This window comes from Pelecanus crispus, chromosome 5, assembly GCF_030463565.1.
Source record: "Pelecanus crispus isolate bPelCri1 chromosome 5, bPelCri1.pri, whole genome shotgun sequence".
Classification (NCBI taxonomy): Eukaryota; Metazoa; Chordata; class Aves; order Pelecaniformes; family Pelecanidae; genus Pelecanus; species Pelecanus crispus.
The window spans coordinates 55,709,620-55,723,684 of record NC_134647.1 but is presented as its reverse complement, the minus strand read 5'-3'; the positions used below and the strand labels follow the sequence as shown (position 1 = coordinate 55,723,684).

General features: G+C 61.5%; 3 protein-coding genes across 3 annotated transcripts; 1 reads left to right on the top strand and 2 right to left on the bottom strand.

The window, feature by feature from the left end:
- Nucleotides 1-821: 821 nt before the first annotated feature.
- LOC104031605 (flavin-containing monooxygenase 5-like) lies at nt 822-4,094 on the bottom strand. Its single transcript, XM_075710228.1, has 8 exons — nt 3,933-4,094; nt 3,526-3,714; nt 3,280-3,442; nt 2,894-3,036; nt 2,297-2,496; nt 1,574-1,923; nt 1,413-1,485; nt 822-1,167 (listed from the first exon to the last, which is right to left on the bottom strand). Exons 1-8 carry the CDS (start codon nt 4,062-4,064, stop codon nt 822-824), a joined length of 1,596 nt encoding a protein of 531 aa, XP_075566343.1. The 5' UTR covers nt 4,065-4,094.
- A 4,019-nt stretch (nt 4,095-8,113) lies between these two features.
- PLPP6 (phospholipid phosphatase 6) lies at nt 8,114-11,204 on the bottom strand. The gene is made up of 3 exons (XM_075710720.1): nt 11,140-11,204; nt 10,433-10,857; nt 8,114-8,486 (listed from the first exon to the last, which is right to left on the bottom strand). Exons 1-3 carry the CDS (start codon nt 11,202-11,204, stop codon nt 8,116-8,118), a joined length of 861 nt encoding a protein of 286 aa, XP_075566835.1. The 3' UTR covers nt 8,114-8,115.
- Nucleotides 11,205-11,542: 338 nt separating this feature from the next.
- FAM78B (family with sequence similarity 78 member B) lies at nt 11,543-13,894 on the top strand. Its single transcript, XM_075710721.1, has 2 exons — nt 11,543-11,805; nt 13,372-13,894. Exons 1-2 carry the CDS (start codon nt 11,543-11,545, stop codon nt 13,892-13,894), a joined length of 786 nt encoding a protein of 261 aa, XP_075566836.1.
- The last annotated feature ends 171 nt before the right edge of the window (nt 13,895-14,065 follow it).

The window sequence follows — 14,065 nt, the reverse complement described above, 5'->3', positions numbered from 1 at the left end:
TGCGGTGTGGAAAACAAAACCCAGGGATGTTCAGGGCACTGGTGGCTGGCAGCCGTGCGGGCCCTGGCTTGTGGTGGCCGGGACCTCCTATCACCGCTCTGGGTCCTCAACCCACCCAGCTACCCTCCGGAGGGGCTGCGTACAGTTGATGAGGGTGGCACGGAGCCATGCTGCTGTGACCACTGCGACCCACTCCGGTTGCACACACCCTGCGCGAGGCTGTTTTGCTGCGGATACATGCATGTGCATGCGTTTGCATGCATGTAGCCCACGCTGCTGCAGAGCTGGAGCTGTGCCACCAGCATGAGGCTGACCTCAAACCCATGCGCATCCCCTCGGCACGCAGGGGGACAGGGTGGTGTCAGTAACGGGACGGACATCTGGCTCTGTTTAACACACTTTTATCCAGTTAGGAAGTCAGTTGTGCCTTTGCTGCTTAGCTCTTGTGTGAGTGTAGCCAGTGGTGGCTCAGCTGGGTTGTAGGTGACAGGAAAGCCGGTGCATCCCCACTGGGTTGAAAGCGCTGGCTGAGAGGCACTGGATGTTACCCTGCATGTGAGCAGGTTTCCTTGCCTGTCCCTGATGGCAGCTCCCCGGGAGGAGGTGCAGAGCAGGTGCTGAGGTGTTATTTCAGCAGCCGGGGAGGCTCCATGCACCCTGAGCTTGCGGTGTGGCCGCAGCAGGGCCATGCTGGGCAGGACAAGGGCTCCTGCCAGCACTAGGGTGCACAGGCTGCCATGGGGCAGGGGGTGGCGGGCCAGCCCCACTGGCACACTGCAAAAGCCTCCCTTCCTTCTGGGCAGCCCAGCAAGAGCAGGCACCTACAAGTAAGCAAAAATGACGGCGAAGACAGCCACGGCCCCAGCCAGCTTGAAGATGAGGGGCATGGTGGGGGCTGAGGCGGGCTCCTCCACAGGCCGCGTCTGCAGGGGCTTGACGATGCGCTGCCACTGGGTGAGGATGGCCTCCCTGGCGCCCGCCCACTTGCCTGGGCCCCGCAGGCGGAACTGGTATGGCGTGCAGGGCCCGAAGGCCACCTCCAGCGCCAGCTTGGGGTCGGTGAGGAAGAGGGTGAGCAGGTTGGGCTTGACCCCCACCTGGCAGGCGAGCTCATCCATGTAGGGGATGTAATCCACCTGGATGGTGTGCCGCTGACTCTTCACGTACCTGCAGGCAGGGAGGGCAGGTGGGTGCTGGCAGCAGGGCCAGCAGATGTCCCACACGCCGGCAAGGCGGTATTGGATGGACCGCCATCGGGAAGGGTCAGCGGGGTGGGGGTAGTGGTGGCCGAGTGCATCCCTGCCGTCTGTTGGCACAACCGAATGTGCCGGGAGGCAGCCACAGGACAGGATGGGTGCCTATGAGCAGCCGTGCCCAAACTGGCCCCTTCCCTGTTCGCGGGTAGGTCTTACCGTTTTGCCATCGCTTCTTTCTTCTGCTTGATGTCAGCCTCCATGTTGTGCCGTGGGGGCAGCTTGTTCAATCCTAGGGAGGATGAGCCACAGCATGGCTGTGGCCCGAGCATGGGGTGCAGGCTCAGGTTGCAGACACAGGGGAGGTTTGCCTCACTTACCCTTGAAGACGCGGGTGGCCCAGCGACACTGAAGCTCAGACATGGGCATGATGGCACCCAGGGGCTGGATGAGGCCAATGAAAGCCAGCGTTGGCTTCTCCAGGTCGGGAGGGAACATGAATTTGTAGAGGGGGATCTCGTTCTCCACCACCTTCCCGCAGCCCTCAAGGAAGGGGAAGGAGAAGCTGTATCCCGTGGCAAAGACCACGGCGTCGATATCTTCCCTGGTGCCATCCTCGAAGATGGCAGACGTCTCCATGAACTCCTGGATGTTCGGCTTCACCAGCACCCTGCCTGAAATGATGCGGTTGGGCAGGTCATCATTGATGGATGGGTGCTGGTCAAGGATCCTGGAAGGCAGAAGGAGCCATCAAGGGTGCTGGAGTGGGGTGTCTCTGCCCCGTGTCCTGCTCTGGCCACTGCTCCCTGCTCCAAGGATGCTTGTCCCCAGGTATGCTCAGCCTCAGGGATGCTCATGACCACTGGGGCTGGTCCCCCAGGGATGCTTGGCAGCTGCTACTGCACTGGTGCCACCAAAGGTCCCCAGAAGGGGCAGTGGTGGCTCCCTCGAGCATTGCCTGGTCATACCACAGCTGTTAACTGGGTTTCCAGGGCTGGTGCCTCAGCCCCAGCCTGGGCCCAGGGAGCATTGAAATGGCCAAGCGGGACTGGACACGGGGGGAGCTGGGGGGTACTTCCTGGGCAGGGGGTTTTTGCTGGCACCTGTGCTTTGGCTTCAGGCCGTAGTGCGAGTGGTCAAACCTTGCATTCAGCTGCTTCTCTACGAAGTTGCTTGCCATGGATGGGGTCAGCAGCTTCTTCAGGAACATCTTCATGCGGGTGGTGAAGACGATGTCGATGGGGTATCCCTCATTTCCAACACGATTGAGGATCCATGCACCCCGACGGGTGCTAAGGAAGACCTGGGCGAGGAAGGAAGCATTGCCTCCTGAAGGCTGTGACGGTCCTGGGGGGCTGCCCCAGGGGGGGCATGTCCTTACACCGGGATTGATCCTCTTCACACTGCCCAGGTGCTGGGTGAAGACCCGGAGGGCAGAGGGAGCCAAGGGTGGTGGGCACCCGGCAGGGAGAGAGAGGGAAGAGCCGCAGGGGCAGCCCCAGCCCGGGGCTTGGGGATGGAAATCAGGGTGTCTGTATGGGACTGAGTCTGGGATTGCCAGGTGCCGGCACTGCCGAATGCAGCAAGTGCTGGGATGGAGCGGTGGCCATGCCAGCGCCTTGGTCCTGGTGTTCTTGTGGAGCTGGAAGTGTCTCACAGGGGGCTGCCCTGCCCACCAGGACCCCGCTCCCGCTGCTCACCTGCTTGGCTGTTTGGCTGATCTCCACAGCCAGGTCCAACCCTGAATTCCCAATCCCGATTACAACAACCCTCTTGTCTGTGAAATCCTGGGCATCCTTGTAGTCTCGGCTGTGGAGGTAGCGACCCTTGAACTTCTCGATGCCTGCGGGTGGGGAGGAGGGATGCTTGGCTTCCTGGTGCTGGGCTGGAGGGTCACCTCCCCAAAAACTGTAGTGGGGACCCTTCCTGCCCCTGCCAGAGCCCTCCTGGGGAGCATGGGAGTGCTCCTTGAGTCAAAGCAAGGCAGGGAAATGCTGAGGCCAGGAGGAAGAGCAGCAGGGAGAACAGGGGTTCCCGTGGCCAAGCTTTCTGGGGTCTCTCCTTGCACCGGGGTGTGGGGCGGTACCTGGGAAGGTGCTCAGCGGGAGGTATGCCTTGGTGTGGTGCCCGGTGCACACCAGCACGGCGTCGAAGACGGCCGCCTCCTGCTTCCCCTCACTCTCCGTCACCACCTCCCACTGGCCCGTGGTGGCGAAGTCGGGGCGCTTGGCCACGCGGCACACGCTGGTCTGGGTGCAGGGACAGCGGGCGTCAGGCACCCTGCGCCCCCCGGCCCTGCCACCACCACCCCCCTGGACCCCCCGGCTCTCACCCTGAAACGGATGTGGCAGAGCAGGTCGAAGTGCTGGGCGTACATGCGAAAGTACTCCATGACCTTGGAGTTGTGCATGTAGTTGGGGAAGTCCTCAGGGATGGGGAAGTCGCTGAAGCACATCATCTCCTTGGAAGTGTTGATGATGACAGAGCGGTAGATGCTGGCGCGGCCCTCCTCAGGGTGCTCCTGCGGGAGCGGGGCACAACTCGGTGCTGGCACGGGGGGTAGCGATGGGGAGGGATGGCTGGGGCTGATGTGATGGCCCTTTGTGTGGAGCCCCTGCCCTCAGCCTCCCCCCAGGACCCCGCCGTGGCCGGCTGTGTGCCACCCCACTGGCCACCACCGCTGATCCCCAGCTGTCACACTGCTGACTCCCAGCAGGACATGTGGCTTGCAGGGATTACCTCGAACCTCCAGAGCCCTCCGATGTCCCCCGTCCTCTCGAAGCAGACGGGCTCCAGCCCCTCTTGCAGGCAGGCTTTGATGGCACACAGCCCACTGCTGCCCGCTCCGATGATGGCCACTCTCTTCACCATGCTGCCCTCCACTGCCGGGTCTCTGCCTGGGGACAGTGCTGGAGAGCGGGGCTGAGGGGCAAGGGGGCAGCTGAGCAAAATTTTGTCCCTGTGCACCAAAGAGGTCCCAAGCTGAGAGGCAGCCCCCCAAAAGTCTGTCTGGGCCTGCAAGGCAACTGCTATTCCTCCCCTGGCCGGGACCTGGCGAGTGCTGGTTGTTTTGCACCACCGAGGCGTTGCCTCTGCATGCCACAGGGAGAAATGCTACTGAGTGCCAGGGAGCCTCGAAATCTCCCTGCCCACACCAAGTCCTGGCGATGGAGCCATGCCGGAGTGCCCTGCCCTGCCTCGGGTACCGATGGCTTCCTCCTGCCTGGGCGATGGCCCCTCTGCCTGCCCTTTGCCCTCTCTCTTCCCCAGGGAGAAGTCCATTGTGCCGCCCCGGCACCCACTGCGTGCTGGCAGCCTGCAGGGAGGCCTTCGACTGACCTGTGGCAGGGGGAGTGGCAGCTCGGGGAAGGCCAGCGGCAAGCGGGGAGCTGCGTGAGGGTCTCTGCCAGGTTGCCCCAACTCGTGACACCAGACGGCAGCCTGGCTTTATGGTATGAGGCGGAGGCGAGCAGGGCCTTCCCCTTCATCACTCCTCCCATGGGCCGGGAGAGGAAACCAGCTCCCAGCTGGCTCCCAGCCACCTGCTTGGCTTTTCCGGCAGCAGCAGCTCTCGCTGCAGCCTTGGATGGCGGGGTAAGGAGCCGTCCCACACTCCTCACTAGGAACACCCGCACGGGGACACGGTGGGGACACAGGGTTGCAGGAGAGACAGAGATGCAGCCGGTCCCTGTGGCATGCCCGCCAGATAAGCAAACGCTGCCCTGAACTTTTATCTCTGGGATTAGCAGGATCAGCCCAACCCTGTTTATGCTGGTACCCAGGAGCACACGCGGCTCTGGCTGCTCCAGTGGCACCTGGCACCTCATTGTCCACGTCCCCCATGCCCCTGCGCTGGGCATGTTGGCACAGTGCCCCTGTCGCTGCAGCTCGCTCCAGGCCCATTGGATTCCCGGGGCCAGTGGGAGCCCGGCGTGAGGAGCACCATGCCACCAGGGTGTCGCTGGTGCCAGGGCGGTGGGGCTGGTTAGGAAAAGGCTCTCCCCAGCGGTGCGAGGCACAGACCAGTCAGCTTGGGAGCATGCCGCTGGCTCCTGGTGCGCTCGCAGCCAGACAGCCCCTGGGGGCTGCAGGGCAAATTTGCTCTCCTGGGTCCAGGGAGCTGAGCAAGGCACCTGGCTACAGAGGGGCCAAGGTCTGCAGCTGAAATGGTTTTAACCTTCTAAAACTCATCGTCTGTTTACAGTGAATGTAATAGAGCTCCTTCTATCCCTCACTGTTGGCAAGGGCTGATTCTGCTCCAGGGCAGAGGTACCAAGCCACGCTGCATGCTTGCCTGTTGAAAAGCATCAAAAGCATCTCTTACCAGGCAGGGGGATCGGCACGGGGATGGTGAGGAGGCAGCACTGGCAGCGCTACCGTCCCTGCTCCGCTCTCAGCTAGCTTCTGGCTCTTTTGCAAGCTCTGCAGGGACTGCCCAAGAGCAACAGGTCCAGGGGACTTTTCCCAGCTCTCAAGCACGCCCCCGTATTATGAAGCCTCTGTGCAGGTTGCCTTCGAATTTGTCCTTCTCCCTGGGTGGCTACAAGAGGCTGCGCAGCCCTGGACTTTGCTCCCGTTGTGCTTGGGCTCATGGCCCAGCCAAAGCACATCATCAGGCACAGGGGACCATGGGAGCACACCAGGGTCAAGCCATGGCATTTCGGCCAAGACCAGCTTGTTGATGTCCGCAGGAAAGCCATGGTTCCCCATGCAAGCACCCAGGATGGACAATGTGGTGGGCAGTGCATACAGACATGTCTGCTCAGGGCTTCCGCAGCGGGCAGATGTGCCGTGGGACAAGCCGAGCAGAAAGCACCAGTCTCCTCCTTCCTATCAGTGGGCTGGCACCCATGCTTGGAGGAGCGGTGACAAGTGACAAGCACAAGAGGAGACGATGTGTCGCTGGTGGAGGTGGGAAGAAGCAGAGCAGAGGTGAGAGGGCAGCAGGGCAGCCCGTGACCCAGTGGGGCTATGCCCTGGTGATGGTGGGTACCACCAAGCAGCTCGTGGAGGGTCCTGCAAGTGAGCCAGAAGCAACTTTTGGCACACGCATGCATGTGGGAACAAGCCACAGATGCACAGAGTTGCTGCCGTACTCCTCCATGGCCTGGAGAGGAAGACCCCAGTAGCTGTAAGAACCTCTTGGACAAAAAGGACCCTGTGTTTGGGAGGACGTAGAGCTAAGATTTTTTGGCACAGCTCAACAAGCCCTGATCACCCCAAACCCTGACCCCACTGGAGCGTCCTGCCTGCCCATGATCCCGCAGCCACCACAGAGCTCGGCTCTGCCTTGGGGTGGGAGGGCTGGCCAGGGTGGCTGGGTGCTGCCGTGCACGTGCTGGACCTGCCCAGCCAGGTGCCGGGCATGCAGTGCAACCCAGGGGATTTTTGGTTTTGGTCACTGTACGAGTCCCACACTGGGGTGCAAACCCACAGCTGGTAGCCTCACCAGCTCATGGTGCCAGTAAGTCATGGCTCAGCTCTGGGGGAACCCTGTCATGTCAAGCGCTTTCATTTCAGCCCCCGTGTAACTGATGGTTACACAGATGGTTACAGAGACAGGGTGCTTGTACCAGGCTGCTCCTGCATACTTCACCCAGAGGAACAGCATGCTTAAACATTGCCTGGCGTTAATACGGCTTAACCTGTGCTTTCCAGGACCTGAGTGCACTAATAGACCTTAATGGCCATGACGAGCCTCATCTGGGCCCAATCACACCCACCCACAGGCCAGGAGCGCTATTGAAGCTCAGTCCAGAGTCCTCACTCCCTGCCTGTGTTTGCCATTGATGTGGATTTTGTACTTTTTTTGGCTCAGTCTCAGCCCTGACTCATTACAGAGGCTCCTCATGGTCCCCTTCTGCCAAGGACAAGCAGTCCTCTGTGAAAAACAGGCTGCCAGGACCAAGGTTGCCAGGGTAGGAGAGCCAGCCTGCCCAGAGCACAGGGAGCTGTGGCAATGGCTGGCAGAGCCAGGGCCCCTCGCTGTGGGAGGTGCAGGTAAGGCTCAGCTCCCGGGGCTGCCCAGCAGCCTGGCAAGGGTGCGTTGCTAGCCAGGGCCATGGGAAGGGGCTCACTCTGCAGTATACTGTCAGCAGCACTGGTAACATGCTGACAAACAGGAATTGCTGTGAATGCACTGTAGCCCCTGGGAGACTGAAAATCCTGTGGAGGTGGGAAGGAGCTGTAAAGCTCTGCACAAGGACTTCAGGAGCAGGCTGCTACTGGGAGCTTCCCCAGTTACCCACTCTCTTAGAGATGGCAGGGATGGACCAAACCCTCAGCTGCATCATCCTTTCCCCATGGCACTGGGAGCCAGGTGCTTGTGTCCTTGTTGTTTGAGATCTGCCAGTGCTTAAATCAAGAGCAATAGGGAAGAGACGCATTGCTTAGGAAGGCAGAGCTCTTTATAAACCTGAGGACAGACCCCAGTGAGTCCCCTCCAGGCAGACATTATGGAGCAGGCTGTGCAGGGCACGCTCATGACAGCAACATGATCAGTGTATTTACAGCATACAGATACACGGGCAATTGCAGAGAAATCTCTGCAAAGCCACAGCTACCACATACACCATGGGCTAATGCAACAGGTGCCCAGCCAAGGGCATGCTGATTCACAGTATCAGGACTGAGCTGCCGGATGAATGTGCTGAGCCCTCCCTGGGCTCTGCAGGAACTGTTTTTTCATGGGAGAACAGTCAGTGCAGCTGCTTGGCCAGTGCACGCCCTGCCCGACAGCCTATCAGGAGGGCAGGACAGCACCAAAGGTCCAAGTGCAGGCCCAGGAGCCTGCAGCACCGCTAGTGTTGAAGTCTTGGCTGGATAGATGGGGTCTAGGATTTGAGTTCAAGTCCCAGTATCCGCTCCCTGTGCACGCTTAGAAAACCGGTGCGTGCCTCCTCCTTTGGGAGGGACCCAGCCATCAATGGCTCCAGAGCGCAAAGAGGGCAGGCGCGCTGAGCGGGGACAGCCAGCAGTACTCCACCACGCTGTACAGCGCGTAGCCCAGCAGCAAACCGAAGAGCACGTCCGTCACGTTGTGCCTGCCCAGCATGACCCTGGAAATGCCGACGATGAGAGCCCAGAGCACCATGAGGACCCGCAGCGGGACAGCGAGCACCAGGTGGTGCAGAACAAAGCGGCAGACCAGAGCAGCTCTGGTGGCGTGGCCCGACGGAAAGGAGTACTTGTCCACCGAGATGGTGACGAACATGTCCATCTTGTTGTGGGTGGGCCGCCGCCGCTTGACAAGCCCTTTCACCACTGCCACCAGCACGAGATCCAGCAGCAATGCTAGGAGACAGTAACAGTGAGTGAGCAAGAAAGGAAGGGTTTTTTTCCCCCCACACCTGGAAAACAAGGCAAGAATCAAACCAAAGCCATTAGCTAATAAAATAACCACTTGGCTACCAAAACCTGCTTAAGAGAAGGCAGTATTTCCCATGGCCACGATGCCTGGGCAGGGAGACCGTGGCACTCATCCAGCACTTGGCCTTCTGCAGCACGAGCACATCTTCAATCTCTGCTCTTGCTGCACACAGCCCTTGTGCGATGCCAGACCCTCTGCCTGCCACGGCCAGCAACAGGACTTGGCCTGGCTTGCACCCAGGAGCTCTTCTTTCTGTGTAAAATCTGATCTCACCATGACTCAGGGCTCAAATTGCCCCTTAATCTGAAGGCAACAGAGGGGTTAATATTCCCCACAACTCCATTCCTGACAGCCCCTGCTGACTCAGCATTGCTTTGCCTACCCTTCTGGCTGGGAGTCAAACTGACCTGGGTGAATGATCAACCCACTTCAACCATGGCTCAGGGAGCGGGGCCCTGAGCTTGCGTGGCACTGCCAGGGCTCCTGCAGCCTGGCTTCTCCCTGCTGCTGAGAGGCATTAGTGCCAGAAAGTTAACTGGGCTTTGGTTTTCAAAAGCTGAATAAAGGATGATTTAAATAATGCCAGCTAAAGAGCTAAAGGTTCTTGCGGTAGAAGTCAGAGGCGAAGCACAGATGAGAAGTGTTCAGCCAGTATTTGGCAAGAGCAGCTTCTTATGTAGGGCAGAAGGTGCTTTCTCCATCCCTGTTAGCTCAGCTAGCACAGCACTCACAGCCAGGGCTATTTCTTCCAAGGAAGCCTTGAGTGAGGGATTGATTTCTGCTTGTCCTAAGGCTTGTTTCTGGGCACCAAATCTTTCAGTCATTTCAGTTCATTCTCTTTGGTTAATGATTTAAGAACAAATATTTTTTTTCCACATGTAAACCTAGTTCAATTGTTTGGGGTTTTTTTTTTTCTTCGTATGGTTTGGAAGATTCAGCTTGGAAATTAGAGAAAACGCCTTCCCCACGTGGGTGCTGCAACCCTGGGACAGGGCCCCAGACAGGTGGGCGGCTCTGGCCCAGAGCGCTGAGGGCCAGACAAGGCCCTGGTGCTGGGACACCTCCTCAGAGCAGAGGTTAGGTCAGAGGCCTCTGGGTCCCTTCCCGCAGCTCTGCTGTGAGACTGTAATTTAACCATGTGCTGCTAGATGAAAAAGATGCACAAAACCATATGTTTCCCACCAAGCAAATTTCAATTCAAATGATAAGTGTGAGATACCAATTATTTGCAACTTAATAAAAGAGAAAGAACTAGGAACCTGAAACGGTCTGTTGCTCTGGAGCTACTACAGTTTCTAAATGAGCAAAAATTAAGAATCTAATTATACCTAATAGGACAGGATGCTAGAGGTGGGGGAAATATTACACCACACAAAATTAAAATGCATGCTTTAAAACAGGTTTCCTCACTGGCTGATACAGGTTCTGCCTGTGGGGAGCCCAAGGGTGCATACATCTGTATGCCAGAGCAGTTTTTCAGGGAATGGGCTGTGTCTCACCACTAGGCAGCTGCACCTGGAATGCGCTGTTCTGATAAGCTGAAGAACGAAAAGAGAGTTCAGCTCCCTGAAAGTTTTGTGCAACTGAGGGAGCAGTTTAGCTGTCAGGAGTTTCACAGGGTATGGCTGGAGCTGTGGCAGATGAGCCACACCCACACCACCACATCCTCCAGCTGCAGGGTTACTCACTCTGGTACCAGAGTGTACCATGTCACCCCAGATGAGCCTGTACCAGTTACTCAAAATCAGCAGGCTCCCTCAGGGCTGGTTGAGGTTTACTCAGCTCTGCCCCATCCTTCAGGTCCCATCCTCCCCCCTCGGCTCCAGCCAGCCCCTGCCTGCAGAGCCCTTTGGTGAGCCCCCAGCCTCACCGAAGAGCAGGTTGAGCAGCACCTCCCTGGCCGCTGAGCTGTCGCTCTGGCAGAGCCCGTAGACGGTGCCCAGCAGCCAGGGGATGCCGTGCCCCGAAACCTCGATGACCTTCATGAGGGGGCGTGCGCTGCCCCAGGCCGAGCCCTCTCCAGCGCAGACGCCCAGGCGCTTGGAGGCCCAGAGGTCGATGGCGAGCAGGGAGCTGAAGGCGATGCCCAGGAAGGAGGGGTTCAGCTTCATGCAGTCCTCCTCGGGCAGCGGGGCCGCCGCGGAGCCGCCCGACTCCTTGCGGCGCGACGGGCTGTCCGGGGCGGCGGGGCTGCGCTGGCTGACGAGGGACAGGAACTCCAGGCGGCTGCTGCTGCTGCTGCCGGCGCGTCGGTCGCGGATGCTCCGGGGGCTCGGCATGGCGGGAGGAGGCGGCCTGGGAGAGGTGGGGACCGGGCACCGGCTGCCACGCCTGCTCGGGCACCGGGAGCCGGGCGAGCCGCCCAGGAGCCCGCCTGTCGCCCCCCGCCCGGGCCTGTTTCTCCCCCCTCACCGCAACCTGCTACGGGCCCCGCCGCCCCCCCGGCCTGCCCCCGCACCCTGTCCGGCGCCCCCGCCTCCCGCTCCCGCACCGCCGGCGCCCAGCTCCCCCCTCCCGGTGTGTGCCCGGGCACCCCCGGGTGTTGGCCTGGCCCCCGCACCCCGGCTCCCCCGGTACCAGGCGGCCCCGGCGCGGCCCCTCTTCCTCTTCCGCCTCTCCCCCGTGACGCAGCCGGTTGCCATGGAGCCAGGACGCCCCGGAGCCGGGCTGCGGCGCCCCCTGGCGGCGGGGAGGTCCCCCCCGCCGCGCCCCGGGGCGGGGATCCGCGGGCCGCGCCCCGCCTCTTCCCCCCACCCCCCCGCCCCGCGCACGTGCCCGCCCAGGCCGGCGTACGGCAGCCGGCGAGGGCCGCAAGAGGCGCGGCGGCGGCGGCGCCTTCGCCCTGCCGGCGCCGGTGCGGGCACCGGTGCGCGGGCGGCGATGCGCGGCGGGCGGGCGGCGGCGGGGGGACGGGCCGCCCCCCCGGCCCCGCGGCTCGGCGGCGGCGGGTGACGACGGCGCGGCGGCGGCGGCGGCGGCGATGGGGTGCCTGCAGAGCGTGGCCTGCAAGGCGCGGGTGCGTCGGGAGCAGATCGTGGTGTCGGACGTGTCGGCCACCATCGAGCCGGCGGCCACCGCCATCGAGGAGAGCTCGCCGGTGGTGCTGCGGTACCGCACGCCCTACTTCCGCGCCTCGGCCCGCGTCCTCATGCCGCCCATCGCCCGGCGGCACACCTGGGTGGTGGGCTGGATCCAGGCCTGCAACCACATGGAGTTCTACAACACCTACAGCGACCTCGGCGTGTGAGCACCGGCGCCGCCACCGGCACCGCCGCACCCGCAGCGGGGGAGGCGGGGGGGCGGGACCTGGCGCCCCGGCTGCGCTGGGGCGGGAGCGGGGACGGGGGCGCGGAGGCCCTGCGGCAGGCACCGGGCCGGGCGCGGCGCGGCGCGGACAGCCTGGCACCGGGTGCGGGCGGCCGCCGGGCTCGCCGCCCCCCGGGCGCTGCACCCCCGGGCACCGGGCGCTGCACCCCCGGCCCGCGCCCACGGCCGCCCAGGGCATCACCTGCACCCCGGCGCCCGCTCCGGGCACCGTCCCTGTCCCCTGCGGACCCGACCCCGCGGCCGCCCCGGCCGGGCAGCACCCACGCTCCTCCGGTGGCCCGGGGCCCGCTCGTCCGAGGGCTTTGTGGCCGCCGTCCCCCGTCAAGTAGCGTTTCTTCTGGGGCCGGGTCGTGAGCGCGGGCGGTGCTGGGGGATTTGCCACCTTGGCTTCTGCTAAAAGGGGGAAGCGTTGCTGCGCTCGGCCGAAACGGCTGCTGGAAACCAACTTTTCCCAAGGCCGAGCGTGCGGGTGACTTGCGGGGATGCCAAGGGGCAAAGCTGTCAGCTTTGTCGCTGCGTCTTCTGCCCTTTCCAGGGGTGACGCGAGAAGGGGCCGCAAATGGCTGGAGGGGTGCGTTCTGCAGCCCGCCGGTGGGCTCCTGCTGCCGGTGCCCGGGGGTGCCAGCTTGGGGCGGCAGGCAGGGCAGCGTACGCGGGCACCGGCGGAGCAGTGGGTCCTCGTGCTGCCTGCCCACGTCCTTGCGTCGTGGCAGATTCATCTGCACGTGGCGCTGGAGGGGACGTTGGAGCGAGCGGAGGTCGTCTCTTGCGGGGACGGCAGCCGGGTGTCCCCAGCCGCTTGCAGGCGGCTCCAGAGCCCTGATGCATTTGAAGCCAGAGCTGGGACTCAGCGGGAGGTTTCGCCAAAGCTCCCCGCTTGCAATTGCCACGTAGCGATCCTCTCCCTTGCCGTAACTGTGAGGTGTTGCTAACGTGGTCGGCAGCCAAGGCTTGGGCTGGAATTTCCCCCCCAGCCATATTGCAGGGATTTCATTGAACCGGCGGCAGGCGTAATTGTGGTGTTTTATTATTGTACGTGTCTCTGTGCAGGCGTATGTATTTAGAGGTGTAAAAATCACAAAGTTTTATCGTAGGAGCGGGCTGCTGACGGGTTTGGCCAGTGCCGTGGTCGTGGCGCTGCAGCTGGCAGATGGGGAAAGCTGTTCTCCTCTGGCGCAGGAGCTGATTAAGGAGAGAGTAGCCCCAGAGAGAGTCAGCAATGAGTTTTGGCCCAGTTGGTTTGATTGCAGGTTAATTAAAATAGTGTTTTGCTGGCAGAACAAAGGCTTCAGCTAGCTGTGACTGGCTTGGCGAAGGAACCGAAGCCAAATTTGTTCTTGAAGGAGGCCCTTGAGAGCTTGCTGCAGGGGGGGGAGAGGATCCCCAAGCTGCTTGCCTCCTTGTCCCTCCATCCCTGTCCCTTGCTGGGTGCTGTTGCTGACGTTTCCCTGCTAACCTGGCCTTTCTCTTCCCATTTGCTAGGTCAAGCTGGGAGCTGCCCGACCTGCGAGAAGGAAGAGTCAAAGCCATCAGCGATTCAGATGGCGTGAGCTACCCCTGGTACGGAAACACCACAGAAACCGTGACCCTGGTCGGGCCCACAAACAAGATCTCCAGGTTCTCGGTGAGCATGAATGACAATTTCTACCCCAGCGTGACGTGGGCTGTCCCTGTGAGCAACAGTAATGTGCCGCTGCTGACCAGGATTAAAAGGGACCAGAGCTTTACCACGTGGCTGGTGGCCATGAACACCACCACCAAGGAAAAGATCATCTTGCAGACTATAAAGTGGAGGATGCGAGTGGACATTGAGGTTGATCCCATGCAGCTGCTGGGGCAGCGGGCACGGTTGGTGGGAAGGACTCAGCAGGAGCAGCCCCGGATCCTCAGCAGGATGGAGCCCATCCCGCCAAACGCACTAGTGAAACCCAACGCCAACGATGCCCAAGTCCTCATGTGGAGACCCAAGCGAGGCCAGCCTATAGTCGTGATACCTCCCAAGTAGAGCAGCGCCGGTGTGCGCGCGTGAGGACCTGGGTGCTGTCAGCCTGCTGCAAACGAATGGGGTTTCTGAGCCAAAGCAGACCTCTTTGGTGGTTCTGCCTTTGTAGCTGTGGTTGGAAACGTGGCTCCTCCGTAGTCAGAAAGAGAGCCTGGCTGGTGCAGGGGTGCGGAA